Source organism: Chelmon rostratus, chromosome 6 (assembly GCF_017976325.1).
Source record: "Chelmon rostratus isolate fCheRos1 chromosome 6, fCheRos1.pri, whole genome shotgun sequence".
Taxonomy (NCBI): Eukaryota; Metazoa; Chordata; class Actinopteri; order Chaetodontiformes; family Chaetodontidae; genus Chelmon; species Chelmon rostratus.
The window spans coordinates 8,879,173-8,900,240 of record NC_055663.1 but is presented as its reverse complement, the minus strand read 5'-3'; the positions used below and the strand labels follow the sequence as shown (position 1 = coordinate 8,900,240).

Here is a 21,068-nt window from a genome sequence, read left to right as displayed (position 1 = left end):
GACAAATTTGATAACCCGCTTGCAACTGTTAGCTAACATTAGCATTCAACCACTTCCTAGTTAGCATTACCGTTTGATAGTGGGACATGATAGGAAAGGAAAGGCGGACATTAATTCCGAAATATCAACACACATTTATTTAAGGCTGGAAGTAAAACACACCAGATGTAATTTGTTAATTTTCGTGTTGTGTAACAGTTGTATAACATGTTTTCGTTGTTTCTTTGTCTTTTATTAACAGTGGGGTTAGTTTCATATAATGTTTTTTGTTAGTGTTTTAATGGGTCATGGTGGAGGACGAACATGCTTCTGTTGTCCTTCCAGCACGTCGTTCTCAGTCACTGAATCTCTTCCACCGATAGGCCATGTTTGTCCTGCCGACAAGGAAAAAAACAACAACAGCATACTTTTTCTGATAACCACTGCATTGCTCTTTCCTTCTTTTGTTTTTGTTACCCGCAAGCCGTCTCTCTCCTCTCTCCCACCTATCTCTCCCTTCCTGGTTTTCTCCTCCTCGTCCTCTCTGTGTTGAAGCAACCTCTCCCTCCCCTCGCTGTCAGCGCCTCCTCCAGATGACTGGATCTGCATCATCGACCTCCAGGAGTTTCTTCCACTTTCTCTCGTTAAAGTTTTTATGAGGGGAGTTGTTCCTTATCTGAATCGAGGGTCAAAGGAGAGGGTGTTGCATGCTGGACAGATTGCAAGTTGAGCTGAGTCAAACTATAATTTGTGATATTGTGCTATATAAATGAAACTGACTTGACTTGAACAAGAGGGGATTAAAACTGGTCCCAGTATCTCCACCATCTCCCGGCACTGAAAACAGCAGACAGTGTTGAGATTTAACCTAATGGATGCTACATGGCTCCATAGAACTGAGGAGAGCTGCAGAGTCGATCAGGCTCTATTGGCTCATCACTATGAGCAATTCTTTAAACAATACAGATGGTCATTTGGACTATTGTTGATATGCAAATATTGATTAGTGCAGCTCCACATAAATGTAATTTACAGTGTTATTATATTACTAGTTCAACAGTAAATGGCAACAAGCAGGCACTTGACTGGAAAAGATGACAGCTTTTTCCTTATCTGGCTAGTTGTGACACTTCAGTGCATAATGTTTGGCTGTCCTTAGTTAAAATAGTGTCCCTGGAGATAGGAAGAGGAAGAATTATTTAGTTCCTGGCAATGTGGTAACTTCATATGTCTGCAGCTGCAGTTAACCACACACTTTCCACATATTCTGAGTATTGACGTTGTCACAGATTAGCTCATTCTGTGTGGGACTGCGTCAGATTCCACTCTGAGAGCGCAGAAAGCATTTTGCATGCTCTGAATGACCAAACTGTTGAAATCTGGCTGCAGTAACCATGCGGTGTCAGCCAAGCAAGCACGAAGGATCAGCATGGGACGTGAGAAGATTGGCAGCTTTTGGTTTGAGTAAATCTTTATCGACAGTCCGATGTCGTTCAGTGGAAAAGAAAATACATTACAAATCAAACAAGGACACTGCAGCGCAGGCTGAAAAAAGACTGGATTCACAAAGAAAACGAAGGTGTCGTCCAAAGGTCATTCAAATATACAGTATATGTGCCATAGGTGATGTGTTTATACACACAGAGAGGTGAGAAGCTTCCTCACGCCCTCTTGCACAGTACACACCTATATCAAGTGCATGACGCACTCAGGACAAGCATTACAGCAACACCATGCTTTCACATAAGTACAGTCACAGTCACAAGAGAGCAGTCAGACAGCTGCTGAGCTTTGACAGCTAACATGTCAGAGACACTGGGAGGCAACATTTTCGTGACTGGAACAAACAGAGGCATTGGTTTGGAGCTGGTGAAACAGCTGGCAGAGAAGACAGGACCCGAGGCTCGAATCTATGCCTGCTGCAGACAGCCAGAGGGGAGCGGGGCTGAGGTAAGACAGTCGCACAGGAATACTTGACATAGCTCTCGGATCCACTGCTGACACACACCTGCTGACAGAAAAGTGTGGGAGCTGATTTCTGGCTTCTCTGTGAGGCATGGACCCTGGACCTATGTGCAGGGGCAATACTTTTTTTTTTATTATGAAGCAGCATTTAATGATCATAATCTAGCTCTGTGGGGCTGAAGGGATTGTTGCAAGCACGGAGAATTTGTTCCAAAGGCTATATGATTAGAATTATTCAAGATGTTTCATTCATTGGATTTATTTTCCCCAAAAGGCAACATTATTGCTGCATGGGCTGTGGGCAGAGGCAATGTTTCTGTCCACAAAGTGCTGCATTGTTGAACTGCACTGAAGTTTAGGGAGGTGGTCGGGGTTATGATACAAAAACACTTGGATTGGGTAATACTAAATACAAAATCAAACTCATGCTTCAAGTCACTATGTCACTACACTATGTTTTCAATTTCTTAACATTTGTGACCATTGACCATTGTTGTGCTTTCTGATCGGACGGCCATATCAGCAGAATAACGCCACCTGTCAGTTCCTCCCAGACTTTAACGCTATGGTGAAAGTTTGGCTAGATTTAGGTCATGATTTTAGTTAAAATGCGCTCTTTGTCAAGGTAACAGAAACATTGTTTCGGGGCACTTGCTTCTCTGAGCACAGTCTCGTAAGGAAAAGTAATATTAATTATAATATGATAATAAACTTTATTGATATAGCACCTGTCCACAACAAGGTTTACGAAGCGCTTTACGGGATAAAAACATCAAACAGGAGTCAGGAAAGTGTGAATAATGGAAACAATAAGGACCACCATCAACAAAACAACACAGTAATAAAATGTAATGATAAAACAGTAAAAGCAAATGGTGTGAGAAGAGAGGACAAAAGATCACAGGAAGGCTCGAGAATAAAAGGGTCTTAAAAAGAAAAAATAGACGTAGCCGTCCTAATCTCCTCTAGAAGGTTGTTCCAAAGTGGACCAGGACAGCAAATGCTCAGTCGCCTGTCTGTCTGTCTGTCTGCCTGTCCTTTTGTCCTTTCAGACTGGAATTAGGAGTCACCAGGAGACAAGCATTAAGTGAAATAAATTGTCAGTCAACATCCAGTATGGACATTTTTGTGGCTTTCCACTTTTTTAGGGTTTGCCTGAAAATTATTTTGCTATTGCATATTAGTGGTACATAAACAGAGGTTTTAGGTGACTTGATTGCTCCTGGACTAGCCAAAAGTAGTGCAATCAAACAAACTGCGTTTACAGATAATGATTTAACAAATTGTTCCCGAGCCTATGTAGTAATATCTGTGATAGAGTCATGTGTTCACAAAGGGGTGAACCTCGCTCGTGAACTACTGAGCCTTTCCAGGATGCTCCTGTCATGCCCAATCATGATACTATCACCTGTTTCCAATCAACCTGTTTACCTGTGGAATGATCCAAACAGGTGTTTTTGGAGCGTTCCACAGATTTCTCAGTCTTTTGTTGCTCCTGTCCCAACTTGACTGAAACGTGCTGCTGCATCAGATTCAGAATAAGCAGATATTTACAAAAATCAATAAAGCTGAAACAGTACATATATTGTCTTTGTACTGTTTTCAACTGAGTATATGTCGGGATTAGCTAATTCTCACATTCTGTTCTGTTTTACATCATCAGCACATGTTTTACATTAGCATCCCAACTTTTTTGGAGTCAGGGTTGGAGGAGGTTCATTTGAACAAAGTGTTGAATTGGTAAAAATGTTAGCTTTCATATAACAAACTAAAATCACAACAGACCAATCTGAATCGACTGAAAAGACGTAACCCTGGACAGTAACGTGGTCCAAGCATATTGAGAGTGGAACAGGAGTGGGCCCTCAGCGATTGGATGGTTGTTCCAAATTTTAGCAGCAAATGTAATGCCCAGTCCACGCGTACACGGGTATTTCATAAAGTGAGTGTTTCCCCTTTTTGTCCCGGGTCTCGTCCAAAACTGGCGACATGGGTGGAGTTTCGTGGGAGTGTCTGATTATGTAGCAGTGACCTACGCAGGGCATTCTGACACCTCTTTTCCTCATTGTAGGGCAAGTATAACTGTACATTTATGTGTAAACATGTAGAAAGTTGTGTTAGCAAGCTTAGCATCAGCACTATTTTGGCCACGTCCACCATTACATTATAAATGTGTACACTCGTTTGTCAAACAGTGGAGATAACGTCGCACACTCTGAACTCAAACAAAGGAGATAATGGAACACACCCTGTAGTCACAAGCCAAAAACTCTTTTATTCCCACATCAACACTGCAAATGGACTTGGAATGGAATTGCTGCCTTCAAATGCAACTTGTGACTTAGTGGTTATGACATGGGATGTCCTGCACAAGATATTCTTGTAGCTCTTGTAATACAGTCGTGAGATCACGACCAATAGGCACTGTTGCTGTCGAGGAGTCACCGATGCTGACAGATTAGCAAGCTAGCCAGTGGTTAATGTAATGCAGGAAACGCAAAGTCACAATGACAGAGCGAAAAGTTCCATGACCTTGTGCATTTCTGAAAATGTCAGCAAACACATCGCAACCTGTGAACTCAGAGCTTCCAGAAAATTCCCACACATGAGGTCATGAGTACTACAAGAAGGCGGGGGTGCTCACCTAGACTCTTATCGTGAACACGGTAAACACAACCCCGTTTGGAGGCAGAAAATATCTTGACCGTGGACAAAACACATAGAAGAAGCTACATTTTGAAAAAGACCAATGTACATGTGGACTTGGCATAAGTCAACAAGTTAGCATGGCTCATTTACCTCATGCAACAAATGCAGCTGTAATGGAACAGCCCAACAACTTATCCGGGTCAGTGACAGATGACCGTTTCATGTGTGGTTCTTACCAAAACAAATTGTGTGTAGTTAGCTGTTTTTTGTCTTCTGCTCATATGTAATCCACACCAACTGTTGATCATTACTGTGAATGCTTTGCCAGTGATGTGGTAGAGCACCACATCAATGCACCATGCAATGAGTGAGCAGTGTTTCCTTACCTCTCTCTGTCTGTCTCTGTCTGTCCGTTCTTCATATAACATCTTATATTTCTTTCACCCTCCATATCTCTCTGTTCCCTTCAGGCCCTGAGAGCCCTCGCCACTCAGTATCCTGGAAAGATCACTATAATCAAGCTAGGTAAACATGACACACTCACTTTTATAAGTGCATATCAATAAACTTAAATACATGCTTGAAGTGAATTATTACATGTTATGTAATAGTGTCATGCTCTTGAATTAGTCATTTATGCTTTCCATAATGCTTCAGCGAGAGTCCTTAAATGGCCTTAAAGTTTCACCCCAAACACATGAAACGACTTTGAACTATTATACATAATGAGTTCATCCACCCATCCACACCTGTGAATACACCTCAGTCCTCCCTGCATAACCTGTCGCACCAGCTAGACACTAGCTAGACTGTATGAATCGTCTGTCCAAGAAAGGTTAGCATGACCCTCTTAGATATGTATAAAAGAAACAATCATGTGATGGATGAACAGTTTGGAGCCATGTGTGGCAGCTGTCTCCATCAGTAACAAATGGGTTTTCATCAAGTCCAGAGCAAACATGAAGGAGTTGACAATACAAAAAAACCAAAGACTCACATCCTGTTGCCAGTAGGTGGCGTAATGACTACGGCAGAATATTGGCCTGTAGATGTCTTAAGGCTGGGACTCTTACCAAATGTGAAGTTTGTGGCAGATTGGATAATGTATATTTGTTACCTTCAGTGAAAGCTCACAGTCTTTACAACAAAGCATCACAAGGTCTTAAGACTTCTTTTGAGGTGGATCCGGTCAACCTGCTTGGAGGAGCACATCAAGGGGAGAATCTGTCATTTCCTCTTGCCAGCATGTGGCGCTATGACTATGACATGTTGATGTCTTCAGGCCGGGACTCTTGATAAACATGTTAAGTCTGGGGCGAATGTGACCATGTACACGCAAGTTACAACACTTTCCTGTTTCGTGTCGAAACATCTGAGGGCCTAAAAGAGGTGTGTGGACACACGCCACAACAGACCACACCACACGGGAACTACACCCTCTAAAGAGGGGTACACAATACTGCACTGCAACACAGTCACTCTCCACAATCCTGCATGTGTTATCAGGGTGCACATGCAGCAACACATGAGCATCTCAGCTACTTTCCCCACCCTGCACTACGGCTTGGCTTAACTATTAAAATCTATAACATTTAACTTCACACTCAAAATAACTTCATGTTTTCAAAGGGTGAGACGCTACATGAGTGTCCTCTCAGTGAGGTTTCTCCATGTGCAGCAGGAAAACCTCATCCAACTTCATCTTAAAAGGAAAAAGCAGGAAATATTAAATTCTAAATAAAAATAATCAAGGAAAGGCACTTTTAAGCTCACTCCTCATTTCAGACAGGCCACTGAAATTAAACTTAGGATCAAACAATTTGATTCAAAGGCTAATAATTAAGTTATTAGTAAGACTGCCCATTATGAACATCTACAACATATTCGACTTGGTGGAACTACTTCCTGGTTTAACTTTGACCTACTGTACTTTGTGTAGAATTTTCCTCCAACTATGCCAGCTATCGTCAACAGCTGAGTACAATGTGTTGGTGCTGTATTTGCTGGATCATTTTACCTTCCAGCACATAGAATCAGCAGTGGGTGTGCAGTTACGTGTAGCCTCATTTAGGCTGGACTGCCCGGACGCTGTCAACACTTGTCCCGCCACAGAGATGACACAGTTATACAGGGAAGATAAAAACCCCACTCATAGATTCCAGGCCAGACTGGTGCAACTCTGCACCACCCTCACCCACCCCCAACCATGAATGTACCTCAGTATTTAAAGGCAGAGAGTCCCTGCAAAACTTGTCCAACCTGCTGGAAATTAAGCGACTGGACACTGTAAATTTTGTTGGAGGTGCTATCAAGCCAGTTTGGCACATCCATGTGCAAGACTCATAAAGAAGAGAATTTTTCAACTCTTCTGATTTGTGTGCAAAGTTTCATGAGTTTTGAGCACATTTAGCTCCTAAAACAAATGACTCATTTTGGCATAGGAAGAATAATAATTACTTGAATTACAATAGGGTCCTTGCAGTGGTTGGTGCTGAGGCCCTGATCTCAGCTCTTTGGCCCTGAGGCCAAAGAGCTGAGATCTGCTCCAGATCTGGGAGTTTATACGTTGCATAAAAACTGAACGCTACTACTCGAAGTTTAGTTTTGACTCTGGGCACAGTAAGCAGACCTGTCATCTATCAAAAAACCTGGACTAAACCCTGACATCTGGATTCATTTCTGGCCCATCTCCAGTCTCCCCTTTCTGCCAAAATACCAGTACATGTTGTTTCAAGCAAAACTCAAAGTCCACCTCACCTCTGATGTCCCGTTCGGACCATTTCAATGTGGTTTCCATACAGAAATGGCCCTCCTGAAAGTCACCAATAACCTCCTCCTCTCCCCAGACTGTTAATAAGGCCATTAGCTGCATGGTTAAGTGACTGAAGTCTGGCCTGACGGAAACTCTCGGAGCACTGGGCTGTTGTACACAGCAGGCAGCAGAACTGGGCTTAGCAGCCTCCCGGTGAACAGGGCCGGATCGGGAAAGACAGCGGCCTCTGAGAATGAAGGAGGCTAGTTTGACGACAGGGAAAACAGCCCTGAGGTGATTTACAGCGACTCTGACCAGGGCTCGAACTCCTGGGACGACGAAGACACAGCAGGGCGGGATAGGAGAGACGTGAGGTGGGAGATGAGTGAGAGGAAGACTGAGCATCAGCAGCTGCTCTGTGAATTCAGTTTCTATTTTGACCAGACCAAAGTTGGCGATGCATGTTTCACGACGAGTTAACCTGGCAATTAAGCTCATCTGAGATATACTATGAGACTACCTCGGCTTGAGGTACAAAGTGGTATTACGGACCACCTATGCAGAGTTGGGGGAATCATGCAGACCGGGTGAGGGTCGGTGCCACCATGGGTGTCTGTTCCTTTAGGTTCTGTGGCGCTACGAATAAAAATGAGTGATCTTTGTACATTAAAACCATGATCAAGGGCCGCAATGTTAAAATAAGGGTCAAATTAAAGTTCAAAATTTGGAAGTGCAAGTTTACCAGTGGCTGCTGCTGCCGCTGCTGCTGTCGCAGCCACTGCACAGCTGACTTATAATGCAATAAAATGTGTTTCTGAATGACACTGAATCCATTCATTCATTGATGCCAGCCATGGTCATCCGACAGCTCGAATGTGCAAGGTGTTCTTTTAGGTGAACCCATTTTTATTTCGATATTAACGACAAACACACATATCCATATGCATTTTATCTCACAGGAATTTGGTAACATTGATATGAATATCCCTCTGACAATGAAGTGACCCTGCATGTGTGCGTGCCTGTCTGCAGACATGTCAGATGAGGACAGTATCTCGGCTGCTGTCCAAGCTGTGAGCAAGCAGATTGGGGCTGGTGGTTTGAACCTCCTCATCAACAACGCGGCTATCAACAAACCGGCCGTACCGGCATTGTTAGATGTCACCGGGAAAAAGGACATGATGGAGGTATACGAAACCAATGTGGTGGGACCATTTCTCCTTGTGAAGGTAGGTTTGTCTTACACTTCTCTGTGCTGTCTTAGAGTGCATACACACAGATGCAGGTACACTGACAGAAACAGATAACAGTGCATTGTGATGATGATGAAAAGAGCTGCATTCCTTGGATCACCTGACCATAAGATAGAGGAAAACCCCGACAGGCACATCTGGTATTGGCAGTCATCGTGTATCTGTGTCAGTAACAGAATGCAAAACAATTCCAAAAAAACAAAAACTGCAACAGATGGTGGTCAGCACTTTTTAAAGGAATGAAAGAATTTACATTACATTAATACTAGTTGAATCAGTTACAGGATAAAATACATTGTACTGACATACACACCACTGCCCAGAATCAGTGTGAGGTTTGTGTAATTATGCAACAACTTAAAGCACACGAGGCAGGAGCATTTATCCTGAGTCAGTAAACTATCACCTCTTTCCTTTTAGATGCTTCTTCCACTCCTCCAGAGAGCAGCAGAGAAGGACAGTGGTAAATATGTTTTCTGTCATGTCGTACTTGAATTTGTATGTCAGATATAGGCATTATGGGGAAACTGAAAATAGCAGAGAATCAATGGACACTTATAGTTTCTTGCCTCATGCTGTGTTATTATGCATGGATGTTTCGCATAGTAGTACTGCACAGAGGGGAAGGCTTGACGAGTTCGACTAACAGCACAACAGAACAGCTGCAGCAGAGCGGCAAAACGAATTATGGAAAGCTAGGCTAGAACAGGGAAGCATTGCTGCCGGAACTGGGATTCCTCCTTGCAACAACTTAAAAGCACACGAGGGAGGAGCAAAACAGTGCCTTGGATAAGGTGTTTTGCTGTGGATCTGAATGCTGCAGAACAACCCACACCAAGGGCCACATCCTTGACTTGGTTTGTCGTCCTGGCATCACACGTGGCGAGCTACCCATCTCAAACCAAAACAATAACCTGCTGCTCAGTACATCAAGGTCATCTTAATCACCTCAAACCCTGTTCCTGCTCACACCCCTTCACACTTGGCTCTAATGGACTCCGACAATGACCACGCCCATTCTGCTCCCTGGTACACGCCTGAACTACGTCAGCTCAAGACTTTAAGTTGGCGCCTGGAGAAGCTCTGCACCAAGACTGGACTTGCTGTTCATTAACAAATGTATTGAGACCACACTTCACCACAGATATGCTCTCTCAATAGCTAAAACCTCATATTATAGTTTTATCAATATAGATGAAAGGAAAACTAAACCACTCTTCACAGTGAAAAGGTTGCAGTGCTTCCACCTCAAAAATCACTTCTACTCATGCAACGTCATGCAGCTCAACATCATGCAGACCAGCTTAACATCATCCACTCTTCAGTCTTTAAAGAGAAAATAATATTTTTGAACTCATTTTAAATCCAACGCTTGTCACATGTCACTTCGATCCAGTCCCTACAGCCCTTGCTAAAGCATGCTTGCCCCCGATCATTTCCCTGATAACGTCCATTATCAACTCCTTTCTGTCCAATGGCACAGTTCCCCTTTCACTGAAAGCTGCCTAAAAAAAAAAAAAAAACACTGAAAAAGCCGGCTTAGGCCCGGCCAAAAACAATTACCAGCCTATTTGCAATTCACAATTCATCTCCAAAATTCTTGAAAGGGAAGCTGCATCCCCAAACTATAATTAGTGAGCGATATTCAAGAGATTCAAGATTCAAGATTGAATTATTATTATTATTACCATTTCGTTTGTCTTTCTCTGTGTCTCTCTCGCTCTCTCAGGTGATAAAATGTCCTGCCGGAGGTCAGCCATCATCAACATCTCCACCGTCATCTCATCCATAGAGAAATGTCCAGAGACCTTCACCATGGCACAGATGTACCCTTATAGGACCAGCAAGGTACTGTCAGTTTACACAAAATCTGACTTTTATAGGCTAAGTGCATTATTTATGGTGAATCTTAAATAACAGCACTGTCCTTTTTTTAATCTGCAAGAATTATCTCTGGAAGATGAAGACATTTAATTTGGCTTTATCAGGTAGATCAATATTAAACCCCACTCATATATTTGTATATTCACGTTTTTTTAAAGGCTCAATGATTTCAGTTGGGCACTTATTGAAGATTTTATTGGACCATAACACATCCATAAATGTGTACCATGATTCACAAATATTTCACTATACACAAACTTTTATTCCTTTATTTATTTGTGTCTACAAAAATACAGGACCAGCTGCAAAATGCATAACTCTGTAGACACGTATTTTAATTTCATATAAAAATGATATTGGTTTTACAAATGTAAGTAGCTTCATCCCAAAGTAGTGGGCCGCGTGACCTAACATTAGTAAGTAAGCAAGCACAAGCATAAGTACAAGCACAACACTTGGAGAAAACGATGCCCAGTCCTGAATAACAACTCTTTGGGTTACTTAAAGATGCTCAACGTCCTGGATACAGATGCTGGCAGACTCCTTTTTTAGCCTTCCTCCACTACAGACAGTGCTTCCATCAGTTCATCTGAAGTAATGTCTCCACCTGTTTGTGCAGCTGCTAAATGTACCTCATATTTGTGAGTGTTTTTCGACAGATGTGCTGCGGTACCAACTGGACAACATTCTGCCGAAGTAGCAAATATCACATGGCCCACAAACTGACAGGAAGTGATCCACAAATATGTAAAACCCGTTTCACATGTGTGAATGGGTCCACAAATGCGTACAAATGACTTTACATGTTTTGTGCAGAGACTGTTTTCTTTGTAAAACCTGGACCTTTACGTGAAAATGGATCTGACTTAATGTGGTTTGTGGATCGTGAAATATTTGTGGGTCGTGGTACACTTTTGTGAATTGTCTTCTGTGGGTGACATCAATTAAAGTCAAAAGATGTTTTGATCGGACTGTGCCACATTTTTACAGCATCCAGTTTTTAATTATGCCATCAGCTAGACAAATACAGCTACAGCTGGAGAATGTTGTCAGGCCAAGTGCTCTGGATGACAATATGTTACAGTTACAGTCATGGTCCACCAGCGAGTGTGGCGACCTTACATTACCTTAGTAGTGGTTTAATAGGAGGAATGAATTCAAGTGCTGGAGTGAGTGCTCAGAGCCTTTAAAATTTTAACTGTTATGTGGAACGTCGGACTTTTGGACCTTTCAGTTTGAGCCTAACAAAAAGAAGAGTACTACAAGACGGAAACCTCCCCAGAGCATGGTCCAGACTAACCAGCCCAACCTTGGTAAACAACAAAGGGAGGTGGTCTCAGTCCAGATGAAATTGAACCATGGTGGTGTTTCTAGTATAAAAAGAACAGGAAGATCTGGCAGGCAAACTGCAATAAAACAAAATGAGCAGTGGTAGAACATGAGAGGAAGAAGGATCCAGATGGTTAAGTGACATTTATGCCATGGCCCTGGGGTTTACTTGCAGTCTATTTCCTGTTTTATTTTGAAAGTTCACTCCTGTGTTATTTATTGTATTACTTCCTGCTGATTTAGCTGATTAGTTTCACGCGTCCCTAATTAGCCTTTCTCTGTGTTTACTCTACCTGTGATTTTTGGATTTTGTTTTGTTTCCCGGGACTTTGCCAGCTTTGTTGGACTTTGATTCTTACCCGCTCCCTGCCGGATTCATACGGCTGTTTGGCTAACTGGTTTTGATCCCTCACCTACATCACCAGTCCTGGAGTCGTTTTGTATTTGGAGTTTGGAGCATTTTATCCACACTCACAGCACTGATTAATATGCTAATGGGACGCAGCTAGTTACACCATTTTTTTTATATGAACTCGTAGCACACAACAGGATAAGCACAAGTGGAACTAATTACACGAATGTTGGCTTCATTCCACTCAAGTGTCTGAGTAAATCATGCACACATGCACTGGCCCTGTAATGGACACACCTAGATGGAAAGCAGCCATTTGTCATATCATAATATACACCTGTGTTCTGCAGGTAAATTCTAAAACCCACAAGTAATATGTGTGTGTATACATTATATATGTATGTGTGTGTGTGTGACTTTATAGGCCTATGTGCTGGACACACTGTTTTTGAAATAACATTTCATTCATTGTTAATGACGAAATAATGACAATTCTGTGGAAGATGCATACAGGAAATAAACCTCAGAGTGGCCCAGAGTGAAGGAAGTTGAAATAATGAAGCACTGATAAAATGAAAACTTGATGGGGTCATGCTTTTCACCCCCTTCACACCTTACGTTAAAATGCATCTTGTATCCAGATTGTATTTAAAAATGTCTGTGAATGCTTTCAGATGCTGTGTAAATCATGCTTAAGAGGAATACAGTGAGTGTAATTTTTAAATTGTCAAATTCTTTCAACAACAAAGTGTAGTTACCATGGGAACCCCACAGGGGAAAACTGTTTGACTGAAACTTTTATTATGAAATCTAAGCTACTGAACTCAGTCTCCCAGACTCCTTTAAGTTTCCCACAATCCTCCAGGTATTCACATCTGTGTATGAGCTCTGCCCACGGACCCAGCTTTCAGCTACCTTTGGTCGAGTGTGTCTCAATGAAACCCCAGCTCCCCTTTGTTCTCTCTTTTTCTCTACAAGCTCCCTGGGGGTCATAGGATTTCACTTGTTGTGTGATCCTGAAAACAGAAATGTACCTGTATAGAGAGCCTGGTCTCTTTCCCAGAATGTCAAATATGACACTTCTTCATGATCCCTGGTAAGGAGTATGTTGTGCGTCTGTATGAGCCACACCAGGGTTTTAACTAGCTCTACTGTAAACCTATCCACAGCAATATTAGACGCTCAGAGGTGATGGAGTATAAAGAGGGAAGAGGTCCTGGTGATTCATGGACACCACCCTCACCCGGAAACCAAAAGTGAAAACAAAAACTACTTGGTTAGGTTGAGGAAAAGATGAACCATCTTTTCCTCAACCTAACCAAGTAGTTTTGGTGCTAAACCCAAACAAAACTGTGACTGTTTCAGAACATTGCCATCGTTTTAGGGAGGCGATCTGGCAGGAAGGCTTTGTGTATCGCTGGTATGAGAGCGTGTTGGACAGCCGGAGCAGCTCCTCTGAGCGTCTAAATATCGTCACGGATGGGTTTACATTGGGATTAGTTGAAAGCCTGGTGTGTCTCATACAGACGCCATGGGACACTGCATCTGTATGATATGCAGATTGCAGTGACAAAGCGCCGGCATTTCAAGGGCTGGGAATGAGAACAGGTTGGTATAGTCCAGAGTTGAAAGAGCACATTTGTCAGTACATTCAAGTTTGTCATGTCTGTATCTGCAGTTCAGTAAGCAAATATGTCCCTGTCAGCACTATTTGTCTTGGCTAAGCATGAACAACCAACAAGTTACAAAAGAACAAAATCTAGATCAGATAGTGATGTGGTACCTAGAATGAAAAGGCCATTTTCTGAGTAATAATTAATAATAAAACATAAAAACTGATGCAATTTAAGCCTTTTTTTTTTACCTACAAATGGTTTGTCCTCTTGTTCACCAGGCAGCGTTGAACATGCTGACTCGCTGTCAGGCTGAGAACTTCAAGATAAACAACATACTGGTGACAGCACTCCACCCTGGCTGGGTCCGCACTGACATGGGAGGAAAAGAGGTGAGGTGACGCAGAGCTCAGCTTTTAAATGGCAACGGTCACATGTGGAATTTCAGCAGCTTTGTATGAACAAGAAAAGATAATTTGCTGCAACAAACTAAGTTTATTCTGTGCCACAACGTAAACCGTAAACAAGCTTTCTGGTTGAACTAGCTCAACTCTTTACGCAGCAGCTCCCAGAGTCCATCAGTGGTGAAAAGTAACTGACTGCATTTACTTCAATCAGTCATACAGCTGTTTTCAAAGTAACTAGCAAAACTGAAAATGGAATAAGGAAGCAGAAAAGCTTGGCAAACCCCACTGTTTGCTGTGCTGATTCACTTTGACTCTGTCACTACCACAGCAATCATTTCCTGTAGGTTATACAATGTAGTCAACATTGGTGGGTCACAGGAAACCACTACTACAGCTCAGTTAATGCAATACAAGAACTGGAAATGAATGAATAACTGATATATTCCCGGCAGAAATGAAGAATGCATCCGTTTTTCTCCTTAAACTCGACTGACGTTCCTCTTTCTTGTGTTTGTTGTCTCCTCTAGGGCCACTTGTCCACACAGGAAAGCGTATATGGCCTGATGAGTGTGATGTCATCACTCAGCAACAAAGACTGTGGGATGCTTCTGGACTGGGAGGGCAACAGAATTCCATGGTAGCAGTCACCATAACGACCAAGCCAGGCCTACCAAATCAATATTTTTTGCATATAGATACAAATAAAAGATATAGTATACCAAGGTGATGTCTGACATCTTGTAGTGCAATTAAAAGCTTTTTAGCAAATTAATGTTGTCTCTAATTTCTCTTATTGGAGACATTGAACACTTTGACTATTATGCATCATGCAACATCTTAGGTCACATTTTGGAAATAATTTCAATTTAGTTTTTTCGGATTGCAAAACCAAAACTGTACGTATGCATTAAGTTGTGCACAGCTTCTATCTGGAAATGTTCAGATATTTTACGTTCCATCACCATTGTCCAACTCAGACTGCCGAGGCCTCAATTTAGCTTCAGCAGTACCTCAGAATGCAATTTTGCACATTTTGTCCTCCATCTCTTGCGGTGTGGTCACATTATGAAGTCGTCAAGTCACAGTAGGAGTAATGGAGAAATTTTAATTTTGTATTTTTAGGTTTCACGACGCCCCCTAGTTTTGCATTAATTTCACAGAATATCATTGGTTCTCTGTGTATGCAGATGTCCTTATTTTGATACAGTCAATCAAACCTTGCATAAAGCAGTAACATTAACATTACCACAAGAGCCCCAGACTCTGAACAACAACCCACATTAGTTTACGCACCTTTACTTGTTACATAAAGCCATTAAACAAACATTCACTGGGGAAAAGTACACTGCTAACGTCACTTTAACGTCAACACCACATGAACATACCTGCAAATGTCACTTGGGACTGGTTAGATGGTCATTCTCCTATACCACTAACAACACTGTTGCTGTCAATCAAACCCAAACATGAACACGCCCCAGAGATGAAAAGAAATGAAACATTGAAACATGAAAAGAAACATTTCTGATATCTCCCCAATTACCTTTTTGCTTCATTTTGATAATACAAAACTATCAACAATACACTGAAATAATATGATGACACTGTTTTTGGCTACAAAAAGGAACAAGAAATGTGATTTCAGATGGAGTTTAAAGGACAAATGTGGAGGATTTAGTGGCATCTAGTGGTGAAGTTGCAGACTGCAACCAACTGAATACCTCTCCCCTCACCCCTACCTTTCCAAGCGCTGGCCTTCAGGTTATGCAAAACCTTACAAGCAGCTGTTTAGCCACTGTAGAAACACAAAGGTACAACATGGCTGACTCTGTGGATAGATATGAAGCTAAGCTCATTCTAAGCTACCAAAAACACACCAGTTCTTAGTTTCAAGTGATTATACAGTACTGATGACATAATTATGAATATTAAAAATTCCTTGCTTAGTTTCTGGACACGTGCCTATCTCTTGTGTTTGAGACAGTGTAATGGAGTAAAAGCATCTTTAGCAGCACAACAGATCAGAGATACAACAGAAGCAAACGCTTTGCTGTATTTGAACACTATACTGCTCTGCAGAGATGGCAGTCCAGCAGTGAGGGGTCCCCCAGCCTGCACAGGTGCCAGGAAAATCCAGTGAGCGCTGAGATGAAACTCAATCAACATTGGAATTTCCTGACACGGAAACAGCAAATTCTGTTCCACATCTGAAACTTCAGACTTTCACTTCTTTAGTTAATACTGCCCCCTACAGGGCAAAAGTGGAAATTACACAATATATTTCTGTAATCAGTAAGCTTTATTGTCATACTGTATACACTCCCGGTGTGTGCATGTGTGTGTGTATGTGTGTGTGTCTGTGTGGTTTTTTTTTTTTAACTAAATTTGCACTTTCACTGTGGCAACAGCCACACACTAAGCTTTTACTAAAACATCCACTTAATGTATATACCATCATTTTGTTTTGATCTAATTCATAACGTAAGCTTTCTCCTGAAAATCTCTATTCCCGAAGCACAGGCAGATTGGTCAAGTTATGTCACTGGAGGCAACATGATTTACAAGCTTTAAGAGATTGAATATTGGACTATGACCATCAGGTGGACACAAACACCACTCCAAATGAATGCTAATGTTGCTCTGTGTCTGTCTAAATATGCATGTTACACAACATTACATGTTCTGCCACAACATCCCAAGATTATAAAAACTAACCAAAATGGACTAATGCAATTAGTAATTGATTGTATAAAAATGTCTCCCCCCAACATCTGTACCTGTAGATTGCTAAGCATGTTCCTTCTCTTGCTGCAATATATAAATTTGATAACATTCTGAAAGTAAATTCAGTAGACTGACAGCAACTTAGCATTGAGACTTAGGCTTCTCCTATCTTGAGACAAAAAAAAAAAAAAAAAAACCTTTTTATACAGCATTTTCAAAACAAAGTTTTGAAATGTGAATGGTTGAAACAGAATTAAAACGTGAAGTGTGTTAAAGGTGCCTCCTCTGTGGCTCCTCTGACGCACACTGTAAAAGTTCTGTTTGATAAGTAAGATCTGAACCTGTCTAGGCCAGTATCCCTGATGCCGACCCACTTTTTTAAAGCAGTCCAATAGAATAAAATGATCAGATCAAGAGGAATCACAAATCACCATCACTTAGCTAAGGACGGTTTTGATTCTAAATTTACCAACGATATTGTAATTATTCATAGAAGAAACCAACTCCAAGTAAACAACCTTCTTTAAAATGTTTTGCTAAAAGAAATTGGTCTAAAAGTTTTAAAATCCCCAGCATCAAGGCTGGGGCTTTAAGAAATTGGTGCACTACTGTACGCTCAGGAGGGAACACAGCCAGTGAATTCTGGCAGGCATCACATTTAAAGGACTAGACGATGGCTTTAATTTGACAATTGTGTCCTTTAAAGTAAACACTGAAATGACCTTTAAATGACTAAGGAATGAAGAGGGGCCACAGTGTGGAGAAGGGTTACCAGTGACATGACCAGTCTGGAGCTTGATATCCCTTACCAGTCCAACGGCCCACCTGGGGCCATAGTAGTATAAGTTTATGTTGTTTATTATACTTGCCATCTATCGACACAAACGCTACCTTCATGTTTATTACACGCCATAAGAAAGCTACGATTCTCTGTTGATGAGGCACAATAAACACCAACAGCAGATAAACAACCATTTTTAAAAACGATGCAAAATTAAGGCAACTCACCAATTACGTCTCTCAGTGATCCGCAGATTGAAAACACTTACAGTCCGGAAACATCAACAAAGGTCCAGACGATCCACTGCAGTAAAAATATTTAGTTCAAAACATGATAATAATCCACAGAAAGATGTTTTCTCCTTTCAGATTTGCTGGCAATTTGTTTGTCTTCCACATGTCTTCTGTTTTTTTTCCCCCTTACAACTTCCTGAAACATATAGAGTTTCTCTGTGGAGTCTCAGGTTTCAAATGACACCTCACTTGACCAATCATGATCTGCCATATGAAGCCTGGTAAACAGAGTGGCCAATTGCAACCATTTTGCAGGTGAGTGACACTTTGAATAGCCAATGAAATTCTGAAATTCCATTGTGGCAAATCATTGGTTATTTACAGCTCCAATAACGTCAAACCAAGGAATTCAGTGGTGATGGGGATATTACAAATGGCCTCAATATAAAGGCATTTTGCCAAAATGCAGTTGTAGATATCTTAAATATGAATATAGAAAAAGCCCTTACAGTAATTCTGATGGGGATAAAAATTCAGTGTGACCTTTCAAAAGAGACTAAAATCATGCATAAATGGTTCAAGAACAGCTTTCAATTTTGCTGGAATGAGATGTGTTCAGTTTGTAAAGAAGGGCAAAAATGGCCTTTTTCCTTTTCAGCTTGTCTGCGAGTTGTGCCGAGTTGGTTTGACCTTCCAGATTTTTGTGGCTGCTATGGAATCAAGTACAACTTCACATGTATTGTTGAAGGTATTTAGTGAGTCGCATCTGCACATATTTCGGTTTTTAGATATCACCAAGTGCAGTGGTGAAAGTTTTGTGGAAGCTGTGAGCAGAGTTTGTACTGAGGATACAGGAGGATTCGGCAGTAGATACTGCAGGAGCAGGAGGGCCTTAAAAAAAACAGCTTTATGGTCGGAAACACAAACCTGGCCTCACAGAGATCGACCCTTTTGAGAACAAAACCAAAGGAGAGGATGATGTCCAGTGTGTGTCCCAGGAGGTTTCATTGAGCGCAGTAACCTGGTCTTGAGTCTCAGTAAACATAAAGGGGTCTAAGTGATCTGACAAAGTGAAAAATGGAGGTCTGACAGAGGTTTGACATTTAACAATCCTAGGAGGACACAACCGAAGACATTTGCTAATGTTTATGAAGAGCATTTATTTGGGTGCAGACCACCAGGACTGTAGAAAAGATCAACAGGACCGTTTCACCAGAGGATGATTAAACACCTCTGTTGGAAATTAGAGTGAAACACAGACACCAGCACAAATGCCCTACACAGCGTCTCCAGGTGATCCTGATATGGTTCACTGATATTTCAAATATGGAATATAAAAAAACACACCACATAACAGTGTCAGAGAAAAGAGGAAAAACAGGTTTAATTTCATTTGTAGATTTGACCCTTTTACACTCCTTTTCTCTAATACATGCCTCTTACAAAACAACCTACGTATAGTTTTCCAAAAAAAAAGCAACTGAGATGGCACTGAGATCATCTTTAATTAACTGCTGTGCTGCAACCGTGCAGTTCTGTGGACATCTTTTGGCAGCAGTGCTGCCTGCACTGGCGGACTGAGATCAGTGTGGACAACAACCTGCCGCTCCAACACAGAGGCAACATGGCAATGTGCAGAACAGTCAGTTTGTCATCCGGTGAAGCTTAAAGATGAGTGTGTGCTCCAGTGTTTTTTTCGGAAAGTGTGCCTTTGTCAGGGATGGAGAAGAGCATAGACGTACTACAACATACATTCATACATATCATCTGGAATTTACACATCCATAACAATAATGATACAAGGATCAAGAATCGGAGCCATAATTGTACGGTATAGCAATAATAATAACAATTATTGATATTGTCTAAAAACTACACTTACGTTTTCATCTTTTCTTCAAAAAAAAAAAAAGAACCATATATTTATATTTATATACTGGAAGTTCTTAAGTCTCTTTTCTTTCTGTTTTCTGACTAAATAGGTAACTTAAATATTTACAATGATTATTTTACAACCATTGGCCCAGCCCACTGAAGATAAATGTTCCTTTTAGCTTGTCTAGAATAAAAAGCCTGCAGAGGAATGGAGGAATGGTCCCAGTGAAAGGCAAGGTGGAGAGGGAGCAGAGGATGGATGTGAGGTCAGTGTCGCCGTTCCCAGACAGGGTCCCAGACCCCCAGGATCCGGGGCCACATAGGGTTTCCCACGCTACATGTCAGGAGCATCAGGGATGGGAAGCCTCACCCTGTCGAGGCACGCGGGGTCTCCAACCTCACAATGGAAGGGTGTGCAGGGTTTACTGCAGCACTCCAGGGGGCTCCAGGTCCTCCTGCCCCGTGCTACAGGGGCATACACGGTTGTCCACCCCTTGTTACAGGGAGGATTTACTGCCCCGTGTTCCTGGGACATCTCAGTTTGTGTCACTGTTTGGTTCATTTTCCTCCTCCCCCCTCACAGCCCCTACATCACCAGCAGCTGCCCCAGCACCATCCTGAACTGCTGCGTACACCCTGCCAGCTCCCTCACCCTGTCAGTCATCTCTCTGGCTGCTCCAGGGGAAGGATACTGAAGCGCCGCCGTCTTCGTGCTGATCACGATGTCTTTGAGTTTTTCGCAGAGGGTGTTGCTGCTCTGCGCCACTCGGCTCCTCACCTCAGGAGCCTTGGCCTGGCGCGACAGCGTGTCGCCAATGAACACCAGCTTGTGCGCGCTGAGGATGACGAACTTGCTGTGTGCCACGAATATCTTGGGTGGCTGGTTGGAGTTGACGGAGGTGAAGAAGGCGTCGATGGCGTTGGTCACCGTGGTGACATTCTGCTCGCATTGCTCCTGGTAGAAGAGGAGGAGCTGCCGGTCGCCATGGCACAGTTTGGAGGAGGAGGGACCTCCAGAGCCGTTCTGGGCCAGCTGGTTGGCCAGTGGGTGGTGTGGGGACGGGACCCAGCCCGTCATGTCATTGTTGATTGGTCGGCTGACTTCTTGCTCTAGCCGCTCAAATTGTTTAATCTAGAAGGAGAGGAGGAGGAAGGAGACGGTTAATACTTAATAATGAGTTTCTCTGCAACATTCTGTCAAACTCATGAAATGTAGGTTCCCAGAACTGTCAAATTTATATAGGTTGATAGATTTGTTATAGGAATATAGGA

General features: G+C 42.2%; 2 protein-coding genes across 3 annotated transcripts in view; one reads left to right on the top strand and one right to left on the bottom strand.

Annotated features, from left to right (window-relative positions):
• The first annotated feature begins 1,693 nt into the window (after positions 1-1,693).
• On the top strand, positions 1,694-14,926 carry zgc:158868 (uncharacterized protein LOC791147 homolog). The gene is made up of 7 exons (XM_041939645.1): positions 1,694-1,929; positions 5,064-5,118; positions 8,378-8,574; positions 9,019-9,061; positions 10,328-10,446; positions 14,058-14,168; positions 14,711-14,926. The coding sequence occupies exons 1-7, from the start codon at positions 1,783-1,785 to the stop codon at positions 14,822-14,824; spliced, it is 786 nt and encodes a 261-aa protein (XP_041795579.1). The 5' UTR covers positions 1,694-1,782; the 3' UTR covers positions 14,825-14,926.
• Positions 14,927-19,280: 4,354 nt separating this feature from the next.
• Positions 19,281-21,068, bottom strand: part of bcar1 (BCAR1 scaffold protein, Cas family member) — a 73,288-nt gene continuing 71,500 nt past the window's right edge. For both annotated transcript variants that reach the window (XM_041939678.1, XM_041939679.1), the window contains exon 8: positions 19,281-20,928. In XM_041939678.1, the coding sequence (XP_041795612.1) occupies positions 20,383-20,928 (546 nt within the window). In that variant the 3' untranslated portion in view covers positions 19,281-20,382. The remainder of the gene's footprint in view (positions 20,929-21,068) is intronic.